This window comes from Aythya fuligula, chromosome 1 (genome assembly GCF_009819795.1).
Source record: "Aythya fuligula isolate bAytFul2 chromosome 1, bAytFul2.pri, whole genome shotgun sequence".
Taxonomy (NCBI): domain Eukaryota; kingdom Metazoa; phylum Chordata; class Aves; order Anseriformes; family Anatidae; genus Aythya; species Aythya fuligula.
The window spans coordinates 135,158,637-135,183,740 of NC_045559.1; the positions used below are offsets into that span (position 1 = coordinate 135,158,637).

The window sequence follows — 25,104 nt, forward strand, 5'->3', positions numbered from 1 at the left end:
TCTAGTGCATATATATTAGTGGGTCAAAGTATAACTCTTGGACATTTTATGGCTCATCACAGGCAAGTGTTAGATAAGTGTAAGGTCTGAGCCTTGTTGAATCTTCTCTGCAGTGGCTCGTAAGGCAATTTGGCACTCTGATCACACCACAGTTTTCTTCTGTACCGACAAAAAGTGATTTGAAGAGTGAAAAGCAAAGCTCAGTGTGCTTCCAGGGACATGGATCATCCCAAGGACAAGAAACAAGAGTTTTTTTTTCTTTTTTTTTTTTTTTTTTTTCAGATGTCTCCTCTTATCTATGTCACGTGTGAGCTTTTCCTCAAGTATGGCAGGACCTCTTTATTCTTGTAGCATTCCCTTTTAAATTTTTAAATGCACCCATTTTGAGCCCTTTCCTTTCTTGCCCTTTCTAGCTTTTTACACAGCTGTGCTTTGTGCTTAGTTTATTAATGTCATGTTATGGAATAGCCAAAATCCAAACCACCACCACGCAAGCCAAACACAAACAAGTTATATAACACTGCAACCGCTCATTTATTAAAATGGAAAATTCAAGGCATATGTAATCTTTTGGACGACTGACAGGCAGGTGTGATCAAGAGAACGGGGAACCCAGTGACTGTAGGCAGATAGAGAGGCAGGCTTGTCAGGGTGATTAGAAAGCAGACAAGGTGGAATTGGGAAAAAATGGATAGGCCACCGACTGCTGGGGGACAAGGAGAGGTAGCGGTGGTGGCAGCTGTGCCGGAGTAGGGACAAAAGGACGGCAGGGGCAGAGAGGGCTTGAGGTGTCACTGGATGCCTTCTGATGCTCAGCAGCCCCTGGCACATTTGATATAGATGGGATGTAGCTACAAGGGCGCTGGGCATCTCCCTGTTACTGAGGATCACCGACCTTCTTCTTCCCACTGTGTGCTGTGATCTGGGTGAGCAGCCAGCTGGAGCATTCATTTCTCAATGAAGCTGAACCAGACACTGACCCATCTCTAGTCCTTCCCACAACTCTCATTTTATGGCATCTGCGTATCTCCCTTTTCTCTGCATTTGCACTGTGTTTTGGCCTGATCTTCCCTCCAGCTCATGCTACACGTGTCTTTACCCATCGCTGCTTCCTCTCTCATCAGCAGCAGCCTAGAGCCAGGCAGTCTGAGTACCCCGGACAGCCTGTGACAACCTACAAGGAATTGCATTCCCTGTGCTCACCGCAGAGTGCTGTGGGCAGGAGATGCCCAAGGAGTCCAGGACATCTGTACAATGGAGCATGAAAGCATCACAGGTCCTAAAGATGACAGGCATCAGCTCCTGTCCAGAAGTCGATGGGCAAAACAGGAATGCATGAGGAAAAACGCAAACACACACATGGACAGAGTAGGGCACAAACCCAGGTCACTTCAAGCTGCATGGAAAGTTCAGACCAGTTAATTACTGCTTTCTCTTGCAGCAGCAGATGCCTTCCCTCACTCACCATGTAAAACACCAGCCGCAGCCCTGACCACACAAGCACTCCTGCCTCGCACAGTCCTGGACACTTTGTCCCTCCTGCACCACTGCAGAACCTGACAGCAAAAATCCACCTCCCATCACCCTGCTGCCCACCCATCCACAGAGTAAGCACTCCTTGACTGTAGCTTGTCACCCACTTCTCTGTGGCGTGTAGGATGTGTCACAGCCAGTGTCCCCAGGCACCAAGGCTCCCTGTGCCCATGGGGCCTGGTCACACCATTGCTTGAGGCTGCTTGGCACAGACTGAGACAAGAGCAGCCATCAGGGAAGTGACAGCAGACAGCACAGGAGAGACCAGTGAGCTCTGGTGGTGCATCTTGAGTCCAATCAGCAGTAGTGGTATCACAGCCGTGCTTGTCTAAGGTCACAGGCAAGGTTACGTGCACCTGGAAGTCCATCTGCTATTTTCTCCCCACGAACCTTGCCTCTTTTAATAGTGCTGTGTGTGGGACCAAGGTTTCTTGCAAGCAAATGCAGCAAAAACACAGGTGCGGATCAGCTCACGATACCCAGCTTATGAGGGGCAACTCTGCTTTTCTATTTCCTCCACACGAGAATGTTGCTAATCGAGTTTCTGATGAAAGCCATGTTTGTCTTGCAATATTGCTAAGGAAGAGATCATGGAGAGATGAAGGACAAGGTGCCATGGAAAACTCTTGTTTGGGACTATAATCATCTTATTGACTGTTGGCCGAACCTTTGCAAAATCCTCTTAAATATGGGTTGGGCAGTGTTGCACACACTATTCCACAGATGCTTGCAGGCATTGTACAAACATTGAAATAACCACACTGCAGGTATTGACAGAGGGTATCTTTTTACACAACTGCACTGTCAATAAAGCCATTTCTATAGCAGGCACTATTAATCTTTTTTATTATTATTATTTTTTTCCCAATAGCGTTATTCATGCTGGGCCACTGCCAGGCCACGTTGCTTGTAGAAATCTGTCTGAGATCCTTCCGTTCCTCTCCCACCTTGATTAATGCCAACAGCTCTGTGCCACTTTGTTGCAACAACTTCCCCCTTGCCCTGTCCAAGACATTAGGGAATGTATTAGCCAGCATGGGACCTGGAAGGGTACGTGGACACCCTGCTGGTATTTTGCTCAGATCTTACCATGGATGCCACTCCCTGTTCTGCTCTAGTCTGAGTCCAGGTTTTTGTTCTTTCCTTCTGTTTTGTAAATATTCTGTTTCTTCCCCCACAAATGTTCAGCCTCCCTTATGTGCAGGATCTTCTCAAAAGGCTCGTAAAACTCCATGTATGCTAATCAATTGGTATTCTTTTATATACTTATGGATGTTTTCAAATAAAGTCAAAGAAATGCATGAGAACCTTTTTTCCACTGCTGAAATAAGGCTGCTTAATCCTTGCCATATCTAGGCTTTCCAGCTATTTTGTTATTCTTTCAGAAAATTCACCAATTAAAGTTGCCGAGTACAATTTGTAGGCCACTAATAACCCTAATCATTTCTAAGTATATCCACTGTTTTGATGTATTTTATGACAGAAGCTATTTTTAACAAAAGCTCTTGCATTTCTGTTACACCTCACCTACCTTATACTTAGGTTTCTTCGGAAGTGCTGTATGCAAGCACACATGCTTGGGGATTTTATTTTGTTCTAAATTATCAGGTTTTTTTCTGCCTTCTATCTCTTCGGTCTCCAAGTCTTGCCTGAATGGCAGGCAACAGCAGCAGGGGAAGTTGCTCAGATCCTACCTGACAGGGAGCAGGGGTGCTGCGGGGAGCAAACCCAGCCCTGGCTACTCATGCTGCAGGCTTTGCAGACCACGTACAACACAACAGTGTGACATGCGCTGAGCACGACAATGCTGCAGGGCCAGTCACTTTAAAAAAAGCTCAGCAAGAGGAATCAGCGCAGCATGCTTCTTGCGTAATAGGTCAGTGGTTTGCACATTTGGCTGAAGAGAGGAGGTTGTTCCCGTTCGAGTACTCTGCTAGCTCTTAATAGTCCATATCTTCATCCTGTTCTTTTCCAGTCAAAAAAGCATAAGCTGTTCAGGGAATACGGACTGGGATTCTGTCCCCTTGTTCCCATGAACTTACCATCAGTGCTAGGCTACAAAACTCCAATTTCTTTCGTTTAGTCTGTTCCTGGGCTTCACTTCCTTATCACTACTGGCACACTGACAAGGGTTGGTTTTTCCTAATGAGACCATTTTCTTGAAAAGTGAAATATGTGAAAAAGATTGAGAGGGGTCAAAAACCTTTCTGCATCACAGGCAAATGCTGTAGCACTAATGCAGGTTCACAGAGGGTTGTTTGTAGACTCATGCTTCATGCTAAATAAAAATAAATGAGTCCCATTAGATGATTGCCCACAGTATGAGTGTCTGCTCTCAATCCCAGGGACTTCCCACTGCATAGCTGTGGACAGCTGTCCTCTTGGGAAAGGTTAATTTGCTTTCCAGGTAACACCATCCCCAAGCTGCTGAAGGGATCCCTGAGAACTGAGTCCTCTGTTATGATCCTGCTAGGCTCATGTGCCTACTATCTGGCAAGTCTAGTTTTGGGGTACCTAAAATGACTCTTTTTTTTGCATAGAGGAAAAAATAGGAGCATGCAGCCTGTCAAAATGGTATGCAGGTGCTCAAAACCTCACATGAATTGCAGACAGCAACCCCAACTGACTATTTCCCATCACTGCCTAATCTTGTGAGCACCTCCCTACTGAACCTGAAAGCTCCTCGGGCATTTAACTTTATTCACCCACACATGTTCAGGAAGATAGGCACTTATCTCTTGCCTCAAGTTCTACTGCAATCCAGCTTAGGAACAGAGGCATTTAAATCCCTTTCAGAAGCCTGAAAAATTAGCAGCAGTCAGAATTATGTCTCACGTCTTCCGGTGCGGGCCACCAGCTTTGACGTACGTGCGAAATGCAAAGAGCACGTCTCAGAGTGAGCAAGGAAGTGGAATTCTGGACGTCACCACCTGACAGGGACTGATGAGACACCGCTTGCCTCTCGAGAGGCTGCCTCACTGTTATGCCACGCTCAGGCAGAAAGCACGGCCAGCCTCTCCCACTGAACCTGCACCTCTGTGTGGTGAATACAGAGTCGATGACTCGTTCTCATCTCAAAGGGAGCCAAACTCATGTACCTGGGAAAGATGTGCTGTCTGGGGGATCGTCACGGAACAAAACGAGAAAGGGGCCTAACCTCCTTTTGCTCCCCATGCTGTCCAATCCATGCCAGAGTGCTTGAACTGCTTGGCCAACCTTGGGTTTGCTTTTGTGTGCTCTGGCGTGGCCCCGTGCCTCTTGCGTTCCTGGCTGTGCAGGCTCTCAGCTGCAACACCTTACCACCCGTGATAGCTTATGGTTGCTGATTATGCCATTCTGCTGGGAAGCTGGAGCTCGGGCTTTAATTAAGAGTCTAGAAACATCACCCACTTCCTTTCTTATGGCTTTATGCATCTTTATGCAAAATGTGGGTGGAAGCGCTATGATCACATACCGCTTCATCAGTGCCAGTCCTGCAGGAGGGACGGATCAGCTGGAGCAAGTGTGGATAGAGTACTACTAGTATTTCCAATGACTTTTCCAAGAGGCTATCTGTGCTCTAACCACAGGCTGTCTTTGCCTGCTGGCTGTGTGAGTTCACTGTTGCAGTCAGCGGAAAGAGGGAAGCACTTGAAGCACCTCAAAGGAACCAGTCATCTTCTGCAGGTCTTCAGAAGTGCCTCTCGCTGGCCACTGCCTGTATAGGAGAGCTGAGACAATTAGATTACTACTTTCGTCCCTTCCAGGGCTCAGACACCTCAAATTTCACTGAGGTAATAATGTCTCACTGAGGTATCTAAAGTAGATGGACAAGGTTCCAGCCCAAGGACTCAAAGCTTCACAGCTAATGATTGTAAGGAAAAAAAAAAAAAAAAACACAAAAAATAGTGTATCAATAAGAAAAAAAAAAGACAACTACAGAAAAACAAGGAAAAGGAAGTATCAGTTAAAACTAGGGTGTATCATAATACAGTAATTGAGAAGAATCAAAGACATAGAGACTTAATGTTATTGTTTCTCCTCCACTTCACATCCCATCAGCCTTTAGAAGAAATAAACGGCACTCAAACAAATTTTCCTCTATCCTTTTATGAATCATGGAGGGTTGGAAATAATTTTAACACTGAAAGAAGTAGTAGGACCAGTAAGAACACAATCTTGACCCATCCGTTGTTCCCCCCTTGGTCTAATTTTTGCACAGCGCTGTCTGAAAAAGGACAGAAGAGCATTTATTTCCATGGCTTAAATGTGCATTGATTGATTTTATTATACTAGCAAACCTGAGAAAGCATGGTGTATTTATATAAAGATCGCATAAATGCACTGTAGGCAAGTTTCGCAGTTTAAAGTTACAAAGAGCTTTCATTAGTGCTGTAGTTCTGAGAATAGGCTGTAAAGAGTCCTCAGCATAAAGGAGTCAGGGCTTGATTTTTCCTGAGATAAGTTGAAAGAATAATACACCTTTTCTAAACATCAGTGTTTCTTCTTTCATGTCTTTTTGTGATGCTCTTCCTACCATGGCGTGCATGGCTGAGAACAATATGCATTAAGAACGAAACCTTCATTGATGTGACTGCGTAATGTTGTTTATTATTTATGCTTGCATAACCCGGCGTGTTAATAAAAAGAGAAGAAATTCAGAGATACATAACATTAAATGCTTGTTTTCGTCCCGGAGCAACTACAGAGTCTGGTTTGACTTTATGCATATATTTCTGAGAGCAGACAGCGAGCCAGTTCTGCTGAGCGATCTGACCTAACGCAGAAGAAGTCGTATTGCTGTGTGCTTTTCTAGAAAGTGAGTTTTTTGTTTTGTTTTGTTTTGTTTCGAGGGGAGGAGGAGGTGACACCCCCAAACCTTTGTGTGGCTCCCCGTCGTCCTCAGAGACGAGGCGTTACTTACGGGTTGAAATCGAACACAGGGGTAAAAGCTTCCTCTCGCGGGACCGCTGCTGACAGTTGTAGCTGTGTGCCAGGGCTGAAGCACGTCTCTGTTAGTGGCACAGCACAGCCAAAATCCCCCCCCCGAGCACCGTCGGTCCCTCAGCCCGACCTGCAGTCGGTCACAGGGACCATCAGGGCGGGCTCCCCGCTGCCTCAAGCCCTGCCCGCCTTTACCACGGGCCGAGGGGCTGACATTGCAGCAGGGTTTGGGGTTTGGGGTCCGCTCTCCGCGCTGCCCTCCCTCCTCCTCCTCCTCCTCCCTGCCCGTCCCTTCCCCTCCCTTCCCCCGCCGCACATGCCCAGAAGGGCGGGAGCCGCGGCGCGGCCGTGACAGCGGCGCCTCCCTCCCTGCCTCCGTCCCGTCCCTCCGTCCCTCCTTCCCTCCCCTTCTCCCTTCCCTCCTCCCCTGCCCTTCCGCTGGGTGGGTGCCGCCGGAGCCGCCCCCGGCCCGCCGCCGGAGCCCCGCCGCGCCACGCAGCCGGCCGGGCGCCTTCCCCTGGTCTCCGCGGGGCGGGAGGAGGCAGCCATGTCGCTATTGTCTGCGCTGCTGCCCCTGCTCGCCGTCTACCGCGCCGGCATCGCCGCCATCCTGCGGCAGCTGGGCCGCCGCCGCCGCTGCCCCCCGCCCGCAGGTGAGCACCGCGCCCGGACGCCGCGCCGGCGCCCCCAGCGCGGAGCCGGGTAGACCTGGCGGCCGGGGCCGCCGCCGCCGCCGCTGTCTCCCCGCCGAGCCCCAGCGGGGCCGCCGCGACCTTGGGGGCGCTGGGGCCGCCGTGCCCCGCCGGGCTCCTCCCCGCCGCCCCCCGGCCGCGGGGTGTGGCGGGGGCCGGGCCGCAGCCGGAGGGCCCCGCTGCGGCTTCGCTACCTTTATTATTATTACTATTATTACTATATATATATATATATATATTTTTTTTCCTTCCTTCCGGCCGCTTTGCCTCAGAGCGGGGACTGCCGGGTCCGGCCCCAGGTAAGGCGCTGTGAGGGCGGGTGGCGGGGGGGGCTGCCCCTGCCCGGCCCCTGGCCCCGCAGCCCGGGCTGGCAGGAGCCTCCGTACTGGGGGTTCGTGATGGCTGGGGAGCTGCGCTTTCACTTTTTATCCCTCTCTTCTTTTTATTATTATTATTTATTTTTGGTTCGCAGCATGCTTAGTAACAACTCTTCTTTTATTTTTATTTATTTTTTATTTTTGTCCCGTAACATTGACAGAGGAAGCTTTGAGTTTGCCAGGAAGCGAAGATCTGAGTTTCCTCTTCCCTCACGTTGCTCTAGAGGAGGTCAGCGCGCTTCTGGTCGTAACAAACTTACGGCGAGCCGCACGGACCCGTACGGCGTCCTCAGACCTCAGCCTAAAACTCTGTAAAGCCAGCGAGTGCCTCTAACTTCCTCCGCTTAGCAGCCAGGGAGCCTCTGTGGAGCTGCTGGTAGCTTTAACAGGAGGGACGGTGAAGGAAGAAAGAGGGAGCTGGCGTGGTGTCCCAGCAGGGAGGTGAGGCAGACAGGAGGTGTTTGCAGCGAGTGTCCGGAGCACTGTGACGCGCGAGCTGCGTGCTGAGCGCGGTTGTGTGCGTCCTGTCACACGTGGCCTCGTGGGTAGCGCTTCTTCTCATTTTCTTCACTCCTGGCAGCTCTGCAGGAGGCTGGGATTCTCCTTTCTCTTTCTCAAAATGCAGGGATGAAAAAGGGAAACAAGCAGAAGAACCCTAACAACAGAGAGGCAGATGTGCGTAGAGTTTGAAGTCATCTGAGCATTTTTCTAGCATTAGTTTCTCTTGGCAGAGTAAAACCGGGTATTGTGCCTAGGGTGCGTAACACTTTCCAAATCTTTTTTGAACCAGGGAGAAAGAGCATGATGAAAACGTGACCCAAGCGTTTTGGTGCTGTTACGTTCTTTACTACTATTAAAAAAATGTTGAATTTGGAAATGCCAGATTAAGGCAACGAACATACCACCAGGGAAACATCAGCTGGCCCGAGTAGGACTGGGACAGATTTGACAGAACTGGAAAGCTTTCCCTCAGTCCTGTCTCGGGGTGGTTCCTTCCAAGGACAAGTAGTTTCCTCCTCGTACAGTTGTTTGTGCGCAGTTGCCTCTTGGCAGTTGCTTGCTGCATTGCTTTGACTCAGTGTGTCTAGCCAGGGCTTCAGAAATGTGCCAGCTTGTCAACAGGAATGTTTTCACCTAGATTAGCCATGTTTTCATGCCGTAATTTCAAAATTGGGACTGCAGCGTGACAAAAAGCTAAAGTGTTTATTGCGATATGCTTAATTAAAGCTTGGATCAGTTAACTCAGCGTACTGCAAGAAGTTGCCAAGTAACTTTTCGAGGCAGGAGTCTCAAAAGCATTGAAGTGCCAGTGTTTTGGGCCGCCCGTGTTTCTCCGAGGGGCTGTCCTTAGCTCTCAGAAACGCCCGCGCTTGCTGGCAGCAGTAGCTGCCAGAGGATCTTCCAGGGGAGAGAGGCGAAGGGAGAAGGGCTGGGAAGCGCTGCTGGTGCACGGAGCCGTGTCTCCCGTCCCAACTCCTCGGCCTCGATTCCCCCGTCCCAGCACCGTGGTTGTGCTGCAGCGCCGGAGCAGCCCCGTCGCAGAGGTGGCACAGCGGAGGGATGGCTGGGAGCTCATCCTCAGGCTCTGTGCTGGTGAGTGAAGGCAGCGACGAGGTCTGGTGTAAACCCAGCCCTTCTGTCTCCGAGGCGTGCGGTTAGTTTTCCAAGAAGAGCTTGCTTTCTAGTGCTTACCAGAGAGATTTTCAGGACTTCAATTCAGAGTAAACCAAACTAGTTCTTTTTCTCTTTCCCTAAACTTAGTCAAAGTTGTGTGCCCTTGGCACACACACTATCCTGTCTTTTAAAAGTGATCATCTCTTCTGCCGCATCTTACTGGGCTTCTTCTTGTTTTTATAAATGGGATTCAAGACAGCTTTTTTTCGGGAGAGGGAGGAGTTTGAGTTCATGGAATCTAGATTCAGTGCGAAAAGTTAATAATTGATTTGAGTTGTGAACTGAAAAGATCCAGCTCTTCACTCTGAAAGTGTAGCCACCACCAGCTACTGCCTCCGATCCAGAGCAGGAAGCTTTGTCTGAAGTTCTGATCTTGGAGCACAGGGAAGGTGAATCCAAAGCTGGGAGGATAAGCGGGGCACAATCAGCGATTGTGCCCTGCTAAGAAAAAGCAGTGTGCAGAACTAAAGGGGAAAAGGCTATTTATGCTCCAAACAATTTTCCAAGCATGAATCGCAGAGGTGGTGTACCTGCAGGTGGCTGGTATAAGCTGGGTTAGTTAGTGCCGCGGCGAGACCCTCTGCTGACCCGTATCGGCAGGGGTGGGCGACTCGCGTAGCCCAGAACAAAAGCAGTCCCCTAGGTTACCAGGTGCGCCCGCTCACGGCAAGCACGTGGCCTCCCGTTCCTCTTCGTGGGACAGGTTCGCACTGTTCTGTTCAAATTGGGTGCATCGACCTGAGACAGGAGAGGCGACACATCTCGTCCTCAGAGCCAACATAATCAGGCGACACAACGGAGCAGTGAGCCTCGGCTTACGATGAGGACAGGGTTTCAGAGACTGCCTCATGTAGTCCTTTGGCAGCTGGACCAGCACGGGGGGCGTCCCAATGCCACGGCAGGGAAACTTGAGGCTTTGGCTGTTAGTCTCTTTGGGGGGAGAGTGCTAACCAACTGGAGCTTCAGCTGTTGCTTAATGCTTTACTTTTCCTCTTTGATATCCGATTATGCTCTTTGCTTATTGCTGGCAAAAACTAGTCTTTATTTCTACAATAAATCACTGCAAGTCTGCTATTGCCTCATGTATCACTTTGTTATTTGGTATCCAGAGAACTCTTGTTGTCTAACAAGTGTTCAGTGGACTAAACAACTCATAGTTTCACTAGAATTTACTATTTCGATGTTCCTTGCAATGCTTCAATTTAAAAAAAAAAAAAAGTCCTGTTTGTATAAAGATCTTGATATAATCAGCTCTTAAAAAAGAAAACTCTATTAAGTGAATTGCTAAAAGATGGACTATCTTTAATTGTGACACCAGGCTATTAACTCTGGAAAAGTGGTCACTGAAAGTCATCTTATTGATGGATTACAAACAGTTTTCATGTACTAATAATTCCTTTTGGAAGTTTAAAAGCTTCTCAAGGAACTTATTTGGCATTTTCCTCCTGCCTTTTGTCTTCTGTATATGTGGTTTGATTGAAGTTTGGTAGGGGAAGACTAAATGCTGAGCGTTTTGCAGTTTGGAAGCCTGAGTAGTTAAGTTTGGTATCTGCGATGTGTAGAAAATGGGCTTTGACGAAGGTGGCAGTGAGTGAAGTCCAGAAGACCTTAAAGCTGACTGATAGCCTTCTTTAAAGTGATCGGAATATCATATACATGTATTTTAATTTGCCCTAGTTTCTAGTTAATCAGTATCATAATTTGCACCATGTCTATTTATAATTGATCGTGAAAGATTAATTTGAGAGCATGCATCTCTTAATTTTAATTCCTGCGCTGAGGGCTTCTGCTTTATATGCCTAAAGCATAAGAGCAGACTAAACACTTCCTGCTCGCAGGCGTACCAACGCCAGGTTTTAAAACATCCAGTTCCAGAGGTGGGCAAAGAAACCATCAGACAGGAAAGATTGATGGTAGGCAAAAATTAACTTGCATCTAATTCTTAATCCCTCTCCCCACGCAGGCCCATCAGAGAGCTGCTGAGGTAGTTTTAAAAGTTAGGAAAGACAACTTTTATGGTTACCTCTGTGCTGAATGAGGCAAGGGTTCTGCCAAAAAGATACGGTGTAATTACAGCCTGTGTCACTGCTGCGTGTGCACAAGGGGGCAGAGCGAAGGTGGCTGCACACCTGGCGTGTCCCAACATCCAAATCCCTGCTTTCACAACCCAGCGCCCGCTTTGGACATCGTTTTTCTGTCTGCCAGTGTGGAAACGGAGCTCCGTCTGCCACCAGCACAGTGCCTGTGCCCTTCGTTGTGGGGCTGAGCCTTCAGTCTCTGTCCCTGATGACCTCAGGAGGATGAGAGCGGACTGGGGCTGAAGAGCAGGGCTGCGGGAAGCAGCCTGGCCTGGCCCAGAGCGTGCCAGGAAACCTGGTCTTTCTCCTCCTCTTCCTCCTCCTGATGTCAGCCCCAAGGCCAGCAGATGATGAAGGGCTGTCCCCAGGCCAGCAGCGCTGGAAAGTGCTGACCCCAAAACATGACAGTGGTTTTGGCCTGGCTGCATGTGTGGGAGGAGGAGGAGGAGGAAGAGAAGGGCAGCAGCTCCTCCGAATCCATGCTCTGTTGCGGTGTGGGTGGGAATTCAAGGGAGAAGGCAAAGGTGCTTCCATAGCCTGAAGGCTGTCTGTTCACAGGGAGGGTTTGCAGTGGACCAAAGCAGTCCTATTTTTTTTACAGTGGAAGGGTAGGTGAGCTGAAGGAGAGGGCTTCTGCCAGCTGCCTGTGCAACACGGATCTCTTCCTCCAGAAGAATATGCAAGTGCTCTTATTTATTTGTTTTTAACCATACTGCCAGCTAGACTGCACACCTCTCGAGGAGAGGCAGGGATGATTAGTAGTTTACATTAGAGCTACTATGACAAGTTGGAATTGGTGTACAGCGTTACAACAAAAGCTGCATTACGCTGACATGTCCTTAACTGTGGCAATGCTGCTCGGTGCCACTAGTGCCAAGTGCCAGACCTATCTAAAATTGATGGTAAAGCTGTAACATCCATAAGAGTGAAGGGTGGGGAGAGTCTGTAACTCTCCCTTGCTCTGAAATAACTTGTGTTTTATCAGTCCGTGATGAACTTTTTATGGTCCCAGGGGTGTCATAGTAATTTTAAATACTAAGGAGGAATCAATTCCATTATTACAGTGCCTTCCTCCTTGCTTTTAGGAACTGCCATGTAATTGCAAAGGAAACCGTAAGATTTAACGAAATGCCAGGAGCCTTTATGCCTTCCAGAGATGCCGTGTCATGCAGTGAAGTGGAAGACACCGAAAGCAATAAGGACACATACTGATAGGACGTATCTTGTCCATAGGCTGCGTGATGCTATAGCAGGGCTACGTTGTTATATATCACACCATGTTGTCATTCAGAATCACCAGTTTTGGTGAGATTGCATACATTGGTGCTGTTAACATGCACATTTTTAGAATTACGCAGCATTACTGTGTTGAATCAATACTTTATCCTGGCAACTTAAAAAGTATTGAGTGAATCACAGTAGAGGGTATATAAGTAGTCAACCCCCTTCACTCCCCCCCAAATTATAAAAGGTTTGCACCCAGAAGTAAATCTTAAGATATCAATAGTGAAAACAAAACAAACAAAATACCTGCCCTGCACATCTCGTGCTAAGTCTAAACCAACAGCTGTGCTTAAATAAATATATTTAGTCTTTGGTTTTTCATTCAAGAAATTCATGAAGTGCTGCAAAATACCTTCTGCAGCTCAGAGGGAAAATATCTTTTCTCTGTGATGCTTGTTGACAGAGGAGAACATGCTGGTGGAGCTGCACCCATAAATTTTTGGGGGATGCTCCCTGACAGCAAGTTTGGAAAAGTCAGATGCTTTATTCCTACCCCAGCCAGCTGGTCTTATTGCCCAGGGATTCCCGTGTTTTGGCACAAAGGCAGCTCCTGAGGAGCAGAGAAGGGAGCTGTCACGTTGCTTTCGGGCTGGCTGCAGGAATCCTCTTTCAGTTTCTCTTCTGCCCTCTTCCCCTGGGTCTTCACAGAGGAGGTCCCGGCAGTGCTGGCTGATGGCTTCCTTCTCCCTCCCTCCCCTGGCGAAGGGCTGCTTGCTGCGGCTGGGTTGGTGCTGGGGGAGAAAGGGAGAAGTGTTGGGGTGCAGTTGTGCTGCCAGGGTGGCTTTTGGGTACAGGGGAATAAGCTCTGGCAGGTGGCTCTGTGTGCAGAGACGCTGTAGGCCTCAAATAGTACTTGCATGTGACTGCTCAAGCAGTGTTTTCCTGTGTGGGTATTTAGCTACAGATCGCTAAGCCTTGCCTTCTCACCATCTTCTCTAGCAGGTTGCCCCCATCCCCATGCCAACTTCTTTAGTCTTTTGAGGAAAGGACGGCAAAATTATTTTCCAGCTGATGTGGTTAATAACTTTTATTAGTGCTTTCCTGACTGCCTTTTCCTGTCATTATAATGCAGTGTTATTCCAGGAACCGAGACTGTGAACTAGCGCTTCAGGAGGTTGCTTTGGTTTCTGAAAGAGAAGGACAGGAAAGGTGTCAGAGGCGTGTTGTTGATCTGCATGCAGGTTCAAATTTTGCTTCCTTTTGTTTCTGTCAGAAAACATCTTTACATTTCAGAGGAGCAGATTAATGCTATAATTTGCATCACAGCTTTCTTTCTTTCTTTCTTTTTTTTTTTTTTTTTTCTAAAGCAAACCCTGGGACAGTTAGCTCGAGCTAACACAGCTTCTTTCAAAATAAACAAACAATAAAACCTTTGCTCCTTTCAGTAGCAGGTTTCATTTGAAATAAATATTTGTAGTGAAGTTTAGAAACCCTTAGGCAAGAGGATGTCAGTCGAGCCCTAACTATAACTGGGGGGCCTAAGGGACAGGAAAACACTATAGCAAATGGTCTGGCTTGTGTGACAATAATGTGTGAACTGTGTGGCAGTTGTTACACTTCCTCTACCGAGAATTATGTAAGTCCAGAAACAAGATTTACTCAGATCTTCTAGCTCAGTTTCACAGCAAAATGTGCTGTATTAAAAAAACTTTTTAATTTTTGACATTTTGATGGGCTTCTTGTAGGTCACACTTCCTGCAAATCTCATCTTTAAATTTGCAAATGTAATTAGTAAGGTAGGTTTCTTGATATATATTCAGAGAAACACTGCTTTCACGTAGTTAAGTGTGGACAAACTTGTGCTTTCTCATCGTATCTTTATCTTACTGCCTTTATCAGGTACTCATTAATGAGTGAAGGATCAAAAGGTGGGACGGTGGCCAAGAAGCAATGGAGAATAAAAGTTTAGAAGGTTCCCCATCAGACCTAAAGTTAGTGGCTCATCCGAGAGCAAAGAGTAAAGTGTGGAAGTACTTTGGTTTTGATACCAATGCAGAAGGATGCATATTACAGTGGAAGAAAATCTACTGCCGTATTTGCATGGCGCAGATTGCCTATTCAGGGAACACGTCCAACCTTTCCTACCACCTCGAGAAAAACCACCCCGACGAATTCTGTGAGTTTGTGAAAAGCAACACCGAGCAGATGAGGGAGGCCTTTGCTACCGCCTTTTCAAAAATCAAGCCAGAATCATCGCAGCAGGTTGTTCAAGACAGCCTCATCATGAAGACCTACCAGAACTATGAAAACAAAAAGCATCAGGAACTGACATCTGCAGTCATCAGCTTGATCTGTGAGGGCATGTATCCCGCCTCCATCGTCGACGAGCCCACCTTCAAGGCCCTCTTGAGAACAGCTGATCCTAGGTATGAACTTCCTAGCCGGAAGTATTTCTGTACAAAAGCTATTCCTGAAAAATACAATGCCATTAGAGAAATCGTCCTAAAGGAGCTCACCGATGTTCTGTGGTGCGGCATATCCACAGACATGTGGAGGAGCGAAAACCAGAACAGGTCATATGTTACCGTCGCGGTTCACTTTCTCAGCAGCAGTCCTTCAAACTGCCTGGCGGTTAACTCACGGTGCTTAAAAACGTTTGAAGTACCGGAGGATAATACTGCAGAGACTATCACCCGAGTCCTTTACGAAACGTTCATCGAATGGGGAATCAATACAAAAGTCTTTGGTGCTACGACAGATTACAGTAAAGACATTGTGAAAGCTTGCTCTCTCCTAGATATTCCAGTGCAGATGCCTTGCTTGGGGCACACTTTCAACGCCGGAATACAACAAGCTTTTCAGCTCCCGAAGCTCTGCGGCCTTCTTGCCAGGTGCCGAAAACTGGTGGAGTATTTTCAGCAGTCTACCATGGCGATGTATATGCTGAGCGAGAAGCAGAAGCAGCAGAATATTCTCCACTGCATGCTGGTGAGCGATCGCGTTTCCTGGTGGGGCAGCACGCTTGCCATGTTGCAGCGTCTCAAGGAGCAGCAGTTTGTCATCGCCGCCGTTCTCGTGGAGGACAGCAACAACCACCACCTCATGCTGGAGGCCAGCGAGTGGAACACGATCGAAGGGCTGGTGGAGCTGCTGCAGCCTTTCAAGCAGGTTGCGGAGATGATGTCCGCTTCCAAGTACCCAACGATCAGTATGGTGAAGCCGCTTCTCCACATGCTTCTGAATACCACCCTGAACATCAAGGAGAACGATCTGAAAGAAATCAGCATGGCGAAGGAGGTAATAGCGAAGGAGCTGTCAACCACCTACCAGCACACCCCGGAAATAGACATGTTCCTCAACGTTGCCACTTTCCTGGATCCTCGTTACAAAAAACTGCCTTTTCTTTCCGCCTTTGAGCGGCAGCAGGTGGAAAACAGAGTGGTGGAAGAAGCAAAAAGCCTGCTGGAGAAAGTCAAAGAAAACACCTTTCGGACTGAAGAAAAGTTCTTCGCGGTTTCGGAGGAGCCTCCGGTGAAAAAAATAATTATCTCCTCCACTCCTCCTCCTACTAGCGTGATCAACAACATGCTTGCAGAGATCTTCTGCCAGACAGGGGGTGTGGAAGACCAGGAGGAATGGCACGCTCAGATTGTTGAGGAGTTGAGCAACTTTAAGTCTCAAAAGGTCCTTGGTTTGAATGAAGACCCGCTAAAGTGGTGGTCTGACAGACTAGCGCTGTTTCCAGTTTTACCAAAGGTTCTCCAAAAATACTGGTGTATTCTGGCCACAAGGGTCTTTCCCGAACGCCTTTTTGGTTCTTCTGCTAATGTTGTCAGTGCAAAGAGAAACCGGTTAGCCCCAGCGCACGTGGATGAGCAGATCTTTTTGTACGAAAACACTCGGAATGGGTCCGAGGCAGAACCGGAGGATGAAGACGAAGGAGAATGGGGTTTGGAACAGGAACAGATTTTTAATTTAAATGACTCGGTAAACGTAAACAACAATTTCTTTAATATCCGAGACAGTGGGTTTGTTTAACAGGACTGCTGTGGTGCATTTAATAACAAAGAAAAAGGTATTTGTCTTAAGTTACCAAAAATACTTCTGTTTATGCTATGAATGCTGTAAATATTGAACAGTTGTAACAAACTTGATTTAGCTTCCATTGTCTATGTTTTTCCCACTGTCTTAAAACATCAATGAGTTGTGATTAAACAGCACTGAAATGAATGAGGAAATAAATGCTACAAAGATCGTGATTTCTGACTGTGGCCCAGATCTCAGAGAGCACTTAGCCATGTGCTTCCTTTCCGCTTGCTTCAGTGGGAGAGAAACGCATGCCTATGTGCTGTCTGTAAAGAAAATATTTTTCCTGAATCAAGACCCTGAGCAAGGGACTTTTAAAGTTCTATGCCTCCAATTATAAATCCCACTTGATTTAGGGCGTTAGCTTTAAATTTTGGATTTTAAAATGTTATTCTTGAATTCCATTAATCAGAGCAGCAAAGACTTTTAGAGTATGTCGATGCTATAGAATGAAAAAAAAGATCTTGAGCCTGATTTTCTTTTTCACTACCTCATATCTTAGGCCTGGTCTGTGCTAGATGAGATCAGCTGGTGTAATTCTGTCAGTTAGGGAACTATGTTACTACATTCACCGGTGTCATGCTGGCATAGGCCGTAGTGTGGATGCACCTCCACTGGGGCAATTTATTCGGCCTTCCAGTGCGGTATAAATGGTATAAACGCTTCCAAACTGGTATGGCTGTGTCCACATCGGTTGGGTTTTACCGTGGAGCTGTTGCAGCTAAATGGCAAAACTCCTTTTTGTCCGGGTGAGCCCTGGCAGTAGCACACAGGGCGCGGGAGGGTGGCTGCCTATACCCAGGAGCAGAGCAGCGAAGGCAGGAGGCGTGCCAGGGCCACGGGTCTAACTCTGTGTGCGTGTGTTATAACGTGCTTAACCTTTTAATTTAAGTGGGCACTTTGCCCAGGGTAGCTAAGAAGTTTTGTTGGTGAGAAAAGCAGAATAAAAAGCTTTAATATTATGTAAATATATTTAAAGGAGGGGGACCCCTCCGTTTCCCTACACGTATCCGGTGAGTCTTTAGGATTGTTTCTTGTTACGTTAGCACTTAAAACCCTTTTTTTTTTTTTCTTCCTGTCTCTCTTTTTTTTTTTTTTCAGTTTGTAGAGTGGACTTTAGTCTGGTCCAGTCAAATGTTTGAGTACTGTTTCCGATTAGTTGTTGTGTATTGCAATTGTTTCCTTTGTGTCTCTAGACCTAAAAGTTTTCATCCCTTTTAAGAACTTGGTTAAAAAAAAAAAAAAAAAGAAAAGGAAAAAAAAAAAAGTAAAAAATATCCAACAACCAAAACCCCACATTTCTTAGGAAATACTGCAGGTCATAAACACGATGCTAGTTCACATGTGGCACAGAGTGGGATGGCAGACAGCATTCCTCTGTGCAGCGTGGAGGAGGGATCTTGTCACTGCCCAGTGACAGCTGAGGGTTGATGTTTTTTTGTGGTGGGCATCTTGTCCCTCACTCGAAATCTCCCAGCTCTAACTGTTCTCAAAGGGTCAGTCTCCCCTGTTCAGATGCCAGCCTTTCCCATCTATCCATAAAGTAGTCAAAAAATTAAGTGAGGCAAATTCTGGAGCTCTCTTCCCAGCTGCGAAGAGCGGACTCCAACCAGCTCCCCGGTGGTGGTCTCGATGACCCTGCTGCTAGAAACATGCGAGGTCTCTAGGGATGGGAAAGGCCATGGCTGATTTAGCACGTTTGTGTAAGCACAGCCCTTCTGTAGAGAGGCCAGTGGAAGACTGGTCATAACCATTACCGGGGAAGAAGTCTTGACTTTTTTGTCCCTGTGGCATCCACAGACTTGTAGAGAGGGCCTGGCCAGCAGGAACATGTGAAAACGGGAATGATGCTGGAATTGAATATGCTACCAAACTGCTTGTTTATGTGTTGGTCGGGTAGTTTTTGCAGGTGTCAGACCTCCCTCCATGTGTGGCAGGAAGGGGTGTGTGGATGCGCTGCAGAGGTGGCTGCAGTTGCCCAAGATGCAGCACGAAGGCTCGGCGCAACAGACCCATAGGCTGTCTACGAGGGCCTCAAAGTCGAGTCGAGGAAGGGAGCAAGGTGCAGGAATGGTTTTAAGGCCCTGCGAGCACCTGCCGTGCCCAGTTTCACCACCATGTGCTGCCAGGGAGCTGCAGGACACCAGCGTGAGGCATGTGCGTCGCCCTCGATGCCAGGGGCTGCAGGACGAGCCTGGGGCAGCGCCTCATCCTTATGGGGCGGAAAGCACACAGCGAGGCTTATGGCTTGGCTCGTTCCTCACCCAGCTGTGCTGAGAGTGGTGCGATGCACTGTTCTCTCCCTCCTAGCTTCCCTTAGTTATATAGATATTTTTTTTGGTATCCAAAATAAAGCTGTAGTTGGTTCAATTGAGAAGTCTCGGTATTCTCTTAAAAATAAAAAAAAAGGGGGGTAGGGGAAAAACAAAGCCATTGTTAGTTCTACCCGTTGTTTGTGAGATTTTTATTTAATGTTCTAAGCTTGGAATATTGTTAAATAAACCAGAAAAATAAGTTAGTTACTAGAGTATTTGTCTGATGTGTGTTCGTATCTGCAGCACTTTATGACTTTGAACTCTTCCGCAACAAGGGGAGGTTATATTCTAAGGTTTTGAAGCTATGCATTTATTTTCCTTTTGATCCTGTAAGTTATTAAAAAAAAAAAAAAAAAAAAAAAAAAAAGCTGTATAAATCTTTTGGATTAAAAAAATATGACGATGAAAAACATCAGAAGTTTAGACAGTTTCTCTTGCTTAAATATGTGTGGTGTTTTTTATTTAACAATATATTTTTCTGTTGGTTGGTTGGGTGGAGAAACCAAGTTGCAGAGCTATTTTAAATATTGCTACAACAGGAGTTAAGTTGTTATTGCCAAGGGTGGGCCTGGGATGCATTTCCAAATTATGCTATTAAGTTAGATTTATGTTCATGTTTCTTGACAGCTAATTTGAATCCAAAGTCTGATGTCTCCATTTCTTTCTGGTACAGCTGAGGCATCTTTTTGGAGGGGCAATAGATAAACTTCAACTTTTGTGTACTTTCATGCTGGAAAAGTGACTTTTTAAATGTTTTCAAAATGCATACTTTAAGTCCAAAGAAGAGGAAATACCTGTTGCCACAGCTACATGTTCCCAATTCAGGGTTACAACTCGAGGGGTTGGGTGCGGGTTCTTGTGACCAACAACGTCACTGGAAGGAGTTTTCTTGAATGACCAGTCTTGAGAGGCATTTCACCTTTGTACCACCAGGATTTATGACGAAGCCAAAAGGAACACACAGAACCAAACTGAGGTTGAAAAGGTGAAATTTTCCAGCAAACTGTATTAGAGTTTCCTTAGTTTAAATTAAGTAAGGACATACATTTTTGGATTATTTGCAGAAAGGGTACGTTAATTTAAGTTTCTGTTGCAGCAACGTATCAAGGATCTTGCTGAAATCAGCACTCTGTCTTGCCAAGGCTCCTTAATAAAATGTTTCCTGCCCCAAGTGAATATCTTAAGAAACCCTTCAGAGCAGTGGAGCTGGAGATACCTGCAATGTTTTTCATGTTTCGTGGTACCTTAATTTCACACTGTGAAGAAGAGCTTGGCTGTGGGAGGCAGTGTTGCTGCCCCCATCGCCACAACCCACTGCCACCAACCCGACAGAAACACAATATGTGTAGCACATGATATTCTATCATTTTTATACTCCAGGAATCTGATGATGTTGGCCTGATTGTTTTAAAGTTGGAACTTTTCCTTTAGTTAATATCAGCGTGGTCCAATTAGCTGCACAGAAGCATTTGGATGCGGGCAGGAGTATGAAAAGCAAAAGAAACCAATGCTGGTTGCAATACTCTGTAGGACCCCTGACGGCATAGGAGTTAGATGTAGTTCTGCATGGCTTTGTCCTTTCTGCGGCAAAGCTGAAAAAGAAGGGACTGGTTAAGGACATCATTTTGGAATGAGAAGATGTGGATTTTAACATACAAGTTGCAGATTTTACACATTCCATGACAGTTGGGTAAAGCATGATTTATACAGGAAAGCATGATTTATACAGGAAAAAATGTATTTTCATCTCCACACAGCTCAAGTCTGTGGTCTCCGTTTCTGTATGTGCCTCTTGGAGGAAAGTCTCCTGAAGAGCGGTGGCCTGGCTCTGTGGGCACAGTGCTGTGTGGCACAGGCTGTCTTTTTGGTACACTGGCAAGCCTTGGCTCCTTGGGAGGTTTAGGCGTTGTGGCTGTTCCTTTTTTCTTTTTGTTTGTTTTTGTTTTTGCAGGCCAAGACTGAATGGTCTATGTGGTCATACTTCCTCCAAACTACTGGTTGTCTGCCATATTCAAGATGTGTTTGTGTTTTTAGGAGATATAGGGAAATTACAGATGTTGTCTTTATTCTTTTAATAAAATTACTATTTGGTGCTGTGGATAGAAGTTAACGATACAATGCAATTTTATGTCTGCCTTAAAAGCACATCAGTAGAGCCCTTCTGAAGACTTCATAGTTTTGAAACTGGAATTTCAAGACATGCCTACAGTTGCTGTGTAATTTTCCATAAAAAGTATTTCCTTTAGGTTGAACAACAAAGATCGATTAAATAGATCTGTACTGTTTCTACAGTCATTCTCAGTGCTGCTGGAGTTGGGTTAAAATGCTACAGAGGAATTAAGTTTACCATGAAAAGACAAAGCACCGTCTTTCAGCTTAACTTGTATTTTAAAAACTTCTTTACCAATAAAATTTGATTTGGATCTTTAAAAAAATATAAAGGCTGTTGTGGAAACCGTTTTCAAACGAGATGTCCTCAGACTCTGAAATGTTAATATTACAAATTTGGAGCGTTTATATTGACATTTCTGTGCAGGGTGCTATTGATTTACCTTGCTGCTGGAAGAAAAGGTTACTGCTCAAAAGAGCGACGCTTCCATCTGCCATGCTTTGAAGAGGTAATCAGTCGTAGCTCTGGTATTTTGTTCAGAGAAGTTGGAGAGGCTATTGCCGGCTGCACATGGATGCTGCTTTCCATGCCTTTCAGCTGGTACTTACTTCCAATGACTTTTATAGTACTGGTATATTATACTATATTATGCTATACTATATTATGTGAGTACACACCTCGAGTACTGTGTTCAGTTTTGGGCCCCTCGCTACAAGAAGGATATGGAGGTGCTTGAGCGGGTGCAGAGAAGGGCGACGAAGCTGGTGAGGGGCCTGGAGAACAAGTCCTACGAGGAGCGGCTGAGGGAGCTGGGCTTGTTCAGCCTGGAGAAGAGGAGGCTCAGGGGCGACCTTATCGCTCTTTTTAGGTACCTCAAGGGAGGCTGTAGCAAGGTGGGGGTTGGCCTGTTCTCCCACGTGCCTGGTGACAGGACAAGGGGGAATGGGCTTAAGTTGCGCCAGGGGAGTTTTAGGTTAGATGTTAGGAAGAACTTCTTTACTGAAAGGGTTGTGAGGCACTGGAACATGCTGCCCAGGGAAGTGGTGGAGTCACCATCCCTGGAAGTCTTTAAAAGACGTTTAGATGTAGAGCTTAGGGATATGGTTTAGTGGGGATTGTTAGCATTAGGAAGAGGTTGGACTCGATGATCTTGAGGTCTCTTCCAACCTAGAAATTCTGTGATTCTGTGAATCCACTTACATCAGTACAGAGTAAAGCTGCAGTTCCTCCTTGATAGATATTTTTGGGAAAACATTTGCAGTGGTTTTACTGTTTAGACACTATTGCCAGAGGCAGACTGTCAGAAACAGGTCTGGGTATTTTTAAGGATACCAGAGGCAGGAGAGGATAATTTTATTTGAAAATAAAATAAGAAATGTTGCCTTTATTAACACTCTTAGGTAGAACACTAATTAAAATGCACCCATAGATGTTTGTGATAGTACTATAGTTTATCTAGTTACATCCGTAGAGAATGAACATTGTTGGCTTACTGAGTGCACTGCAAGTCTTTCTGTATGTGTCCATAGCAGCATGTGCACAATGTCACGTTGAACTGTGATTCCCTAAGCAATGCAGAATAAGGTTATTATATTTTTTTAAAGTAGTTTCTTTTATTGCATATGATTTTTTCAATATGTCATTTCCCCAAAATACTTGCAATCATAAATGAGAAATTCGTCTTTATTTCTCTGATGGATGCTGATTTGCTTTTAAATTTTACAAATTTTGTATCCCAGTGTTTTGCTCTGCTTTTATAGACACCATGACTGAAAGGGTTTAAATCTCTGTTTTCATTGGTGTGCTTTTTCTCATGAGTCATCGGTGAGGTTTACAGTGGTAGGATTTTAAAATCCTAACAAGTATGGTGTCAGGCTGGTGTCAGGAAATCTCATGCCAGAAACATCCAGCCCCACGTCAGAAATGCTGTGTTCCAAACGAAATCTTTATTTTCTCAAATGTAGTTTTCTGATGTGTGTATTTGAGAGAGAAAGTGAAAAATAAAGTGCTTTTACAAACAGTGCCCTGTTCTGTTTTATGGGTGCCAGTCAAGTTTGCTCCGAGTTGGTATGATGGGCACACTGAGTGGTTTAGCCCCAGACTTGTGTTTCTTGAGCACACAGCAGAACTTAGATGAACAGAAAGAACCTAATCACCACTGAATTTAAAAAATTCAGTTGCTGTATTAATGAGAACAAATAGGAAGTGGGTACATCTTGCTTCTCTGTTCAAGCTCAGGGAAAGAAAGAGGGTAGTGGGAAAAATAATGGAACAGCAATCTGAAGTTCCTACGGTTTTTATAATCTAGCGTGGCACATGTGAGGTTTTCAAGGACAAACCTGTAATTTTGAGAAGTAAAGCAGTTCTCTTTCATTGACCTACATGTCAGAGCCGTAGCGTTACTCCACACACGACAGTTGGTCTCTTTTATTACACTTTTCCATATGAGAGCTTGTAAGGAAGCTGTCTTTACTCATTCTGTGTTTCTGTTCACATAGGCCCTCTGAAATTGGGACTACATTTAAAGATATGAAATCACTAATCTGCTCATAATCTGTCATTTCAGATCTGCATAAAACAAATGCTTTGCACACTTCTTGGTGTTTTCATGCTGCTGCTGGCCATAAACTCTGCCACCCCCAAGCACTGCTCCCTGCAATGGCAACAGAGGGTTTTCAGGAAGAAGACAGGGGGAGCAAGGGAAGAACAACTTCCTGTTGTAATCAGTTGTTTAGCAGGTGAAAGCCCAGAGTCAATGGCTGTTTCCAAGTGATACTTTGCACAACTTCCCTGGTTGACCAAAGAGATGTATTCCCAGGCATCACATCAGAGACCTCACTGCTGGTGATAAATCTGGGAGGCCTTAAGGGAGAGAGCACTATAGGGAGATTGAGCTAATCTTGGGATGAGTGGATAACTTGTGCTGAGCCTGTTTGCAGTACGTATATTTTCTTGTCTCTATTTTCAGTCCCGTGTATGTTAGTGCTAGGGTTGGCTGTGCAACACTTATATTCAAAATACAGGAGTAGAAAAATATTATCTGTGTACTTTTAAGACATGGTAAAAGTAGGTGGAAGTTCACATGCATTACACGTGGTTTTCCAACTGTTTTGCATGAACAGTAGGATGAGGATGATACTGAGCTTACTCTGTTATGTAGCGTTATGGGAGGAAGCGTTATTGCTGCTGGGAAACAGCGACCTTGTGAGTGTGGTGCCTCAAACTGTGGAGCAATCCTCAGGTGAATCTAAGGTGCTCAGATTGTCTGAGTCTTTGGTAGCCTTACAAACAAAACCAGCACCTTTTTCATGCCCTGTGCTTCCCGTCCCACCTCCCCTTCATTCCTTCAGCTAATGTTCAGCTGATGGTAAGATTGCAGAGTTCTTCCTGGAGAGGGAAATTCACAGAGAGGAGGAGAAACTATTTGTCAGTTGTTAAGAGTATTGCATATACTTTTTGTGTCTTTTTTGGCAAAGTATAGTAGAGTTGATGGAAGATAATTTCTTTGTATTTATTTATTTATTTTTTACCCAGAGGCAGGATCTGAAGTAGCTTGTAGTATGTGTAGACTGGTGAATTCTTCCTCCAGTGACTGGTTCAGCTCAGTCTGCAACTTTTGGTCTGTTCGCTATGCTTCTTCAGGCTGTTTAGGAGATTTGCTATGCTCTGCAGAGGGGATACAGATTCTTCCGTCATGTTTTTGCTGTGTTTTTGTGTTGCTGGGGCTGCTTTCTGGTCTGCACTTGCTTGAAGGAAGGAGATGGGTCAGGGTGTTTCCTGTGATGCTATTCCTGCCTTCGGCTGGTGAACCGTCCTCAGAAGAGGATCAGGCAGATAACAGCACTTCTGGGTGATCAGTTTGCAAGCTCCAAGGCTACAAATGATTCATTCTTTCATATTCATTCTGAGGCTAAGATCAAGATGTTGCACAATGTGGCCTAAAAACTATACTTCCAACCCTTGGCATTTCAGAAAACGTAGCTCCTGGAGTTAGTTGTGCAAATATAGATTTAGGGATTTAGTCCTTAAAGCAATCCGTTTTGTATGCTCTGCCTTCTGAACCACTTGAAATACTTGCATCCCAGGTGTAAC

General features: G+C 45.9%; 2 protein-coding genes across 4 annotated transcripts in view; both read left to right on the forward strand.

Moving 5' to 3' along the window:
• Positions 1-25,104, forward strand: part of DHRSX (dehydrogenase/reductase X-linked) — a 215,173-nt gene that overhangs the window by 35,187 nt on the left and 154,882 nt on the right. The window contains exon 1 of one of the 2 annotated variants that reach the window (XM_032187678.1): positions 6,977-7,109. The exons of the other annotated variant lie outside the window; for it this stretch is intronic. Within the exon in view, the coding sequence (XP_032043569.1) occupies positions 7,004-7,109 (106 nt within the window). The 5' untranslated portion in view covers positions 6,977-7,003. Of the gene's footprint in view, positions 1-6,976; positions 7,110-25,104 lie in introns of those variants that run through there. 2 annotated transcript variants of the gene reach the window in all.
• On the forward strand, positions 7,052-17,854 carry ZBED1 (zinc finger BED-type containing 1). Of its 2 annotated transcripts, XM_032187654.1 has the most exons (3): positions 7,094-7,109; positions 7,421-7,447; positions 14,401-17,854. In XM_032187654.1, the coding sequence occupies exon 3, from the start codon at positions 14,452-14,454 to the stop codon at positions 16,537-16,539; it is 2,088 nt and encodes a 695-aa protein (XP_032043545.1). In that variant the 5' UTR covers positions 7,094-7,109; positions 7,421-7,447; positions 14,401-14,451; the 3' UTR covers positions 16,540-17,854. The 2 variants fall into 2 exon arrangements, with proteins under 2 accessions (XP_032043555.1, XP_032043545.1); XM_032187664.1 differs by lacking the exon at positions 7,421-7,447 and having other exon boundaries at positions 7,052-7,109.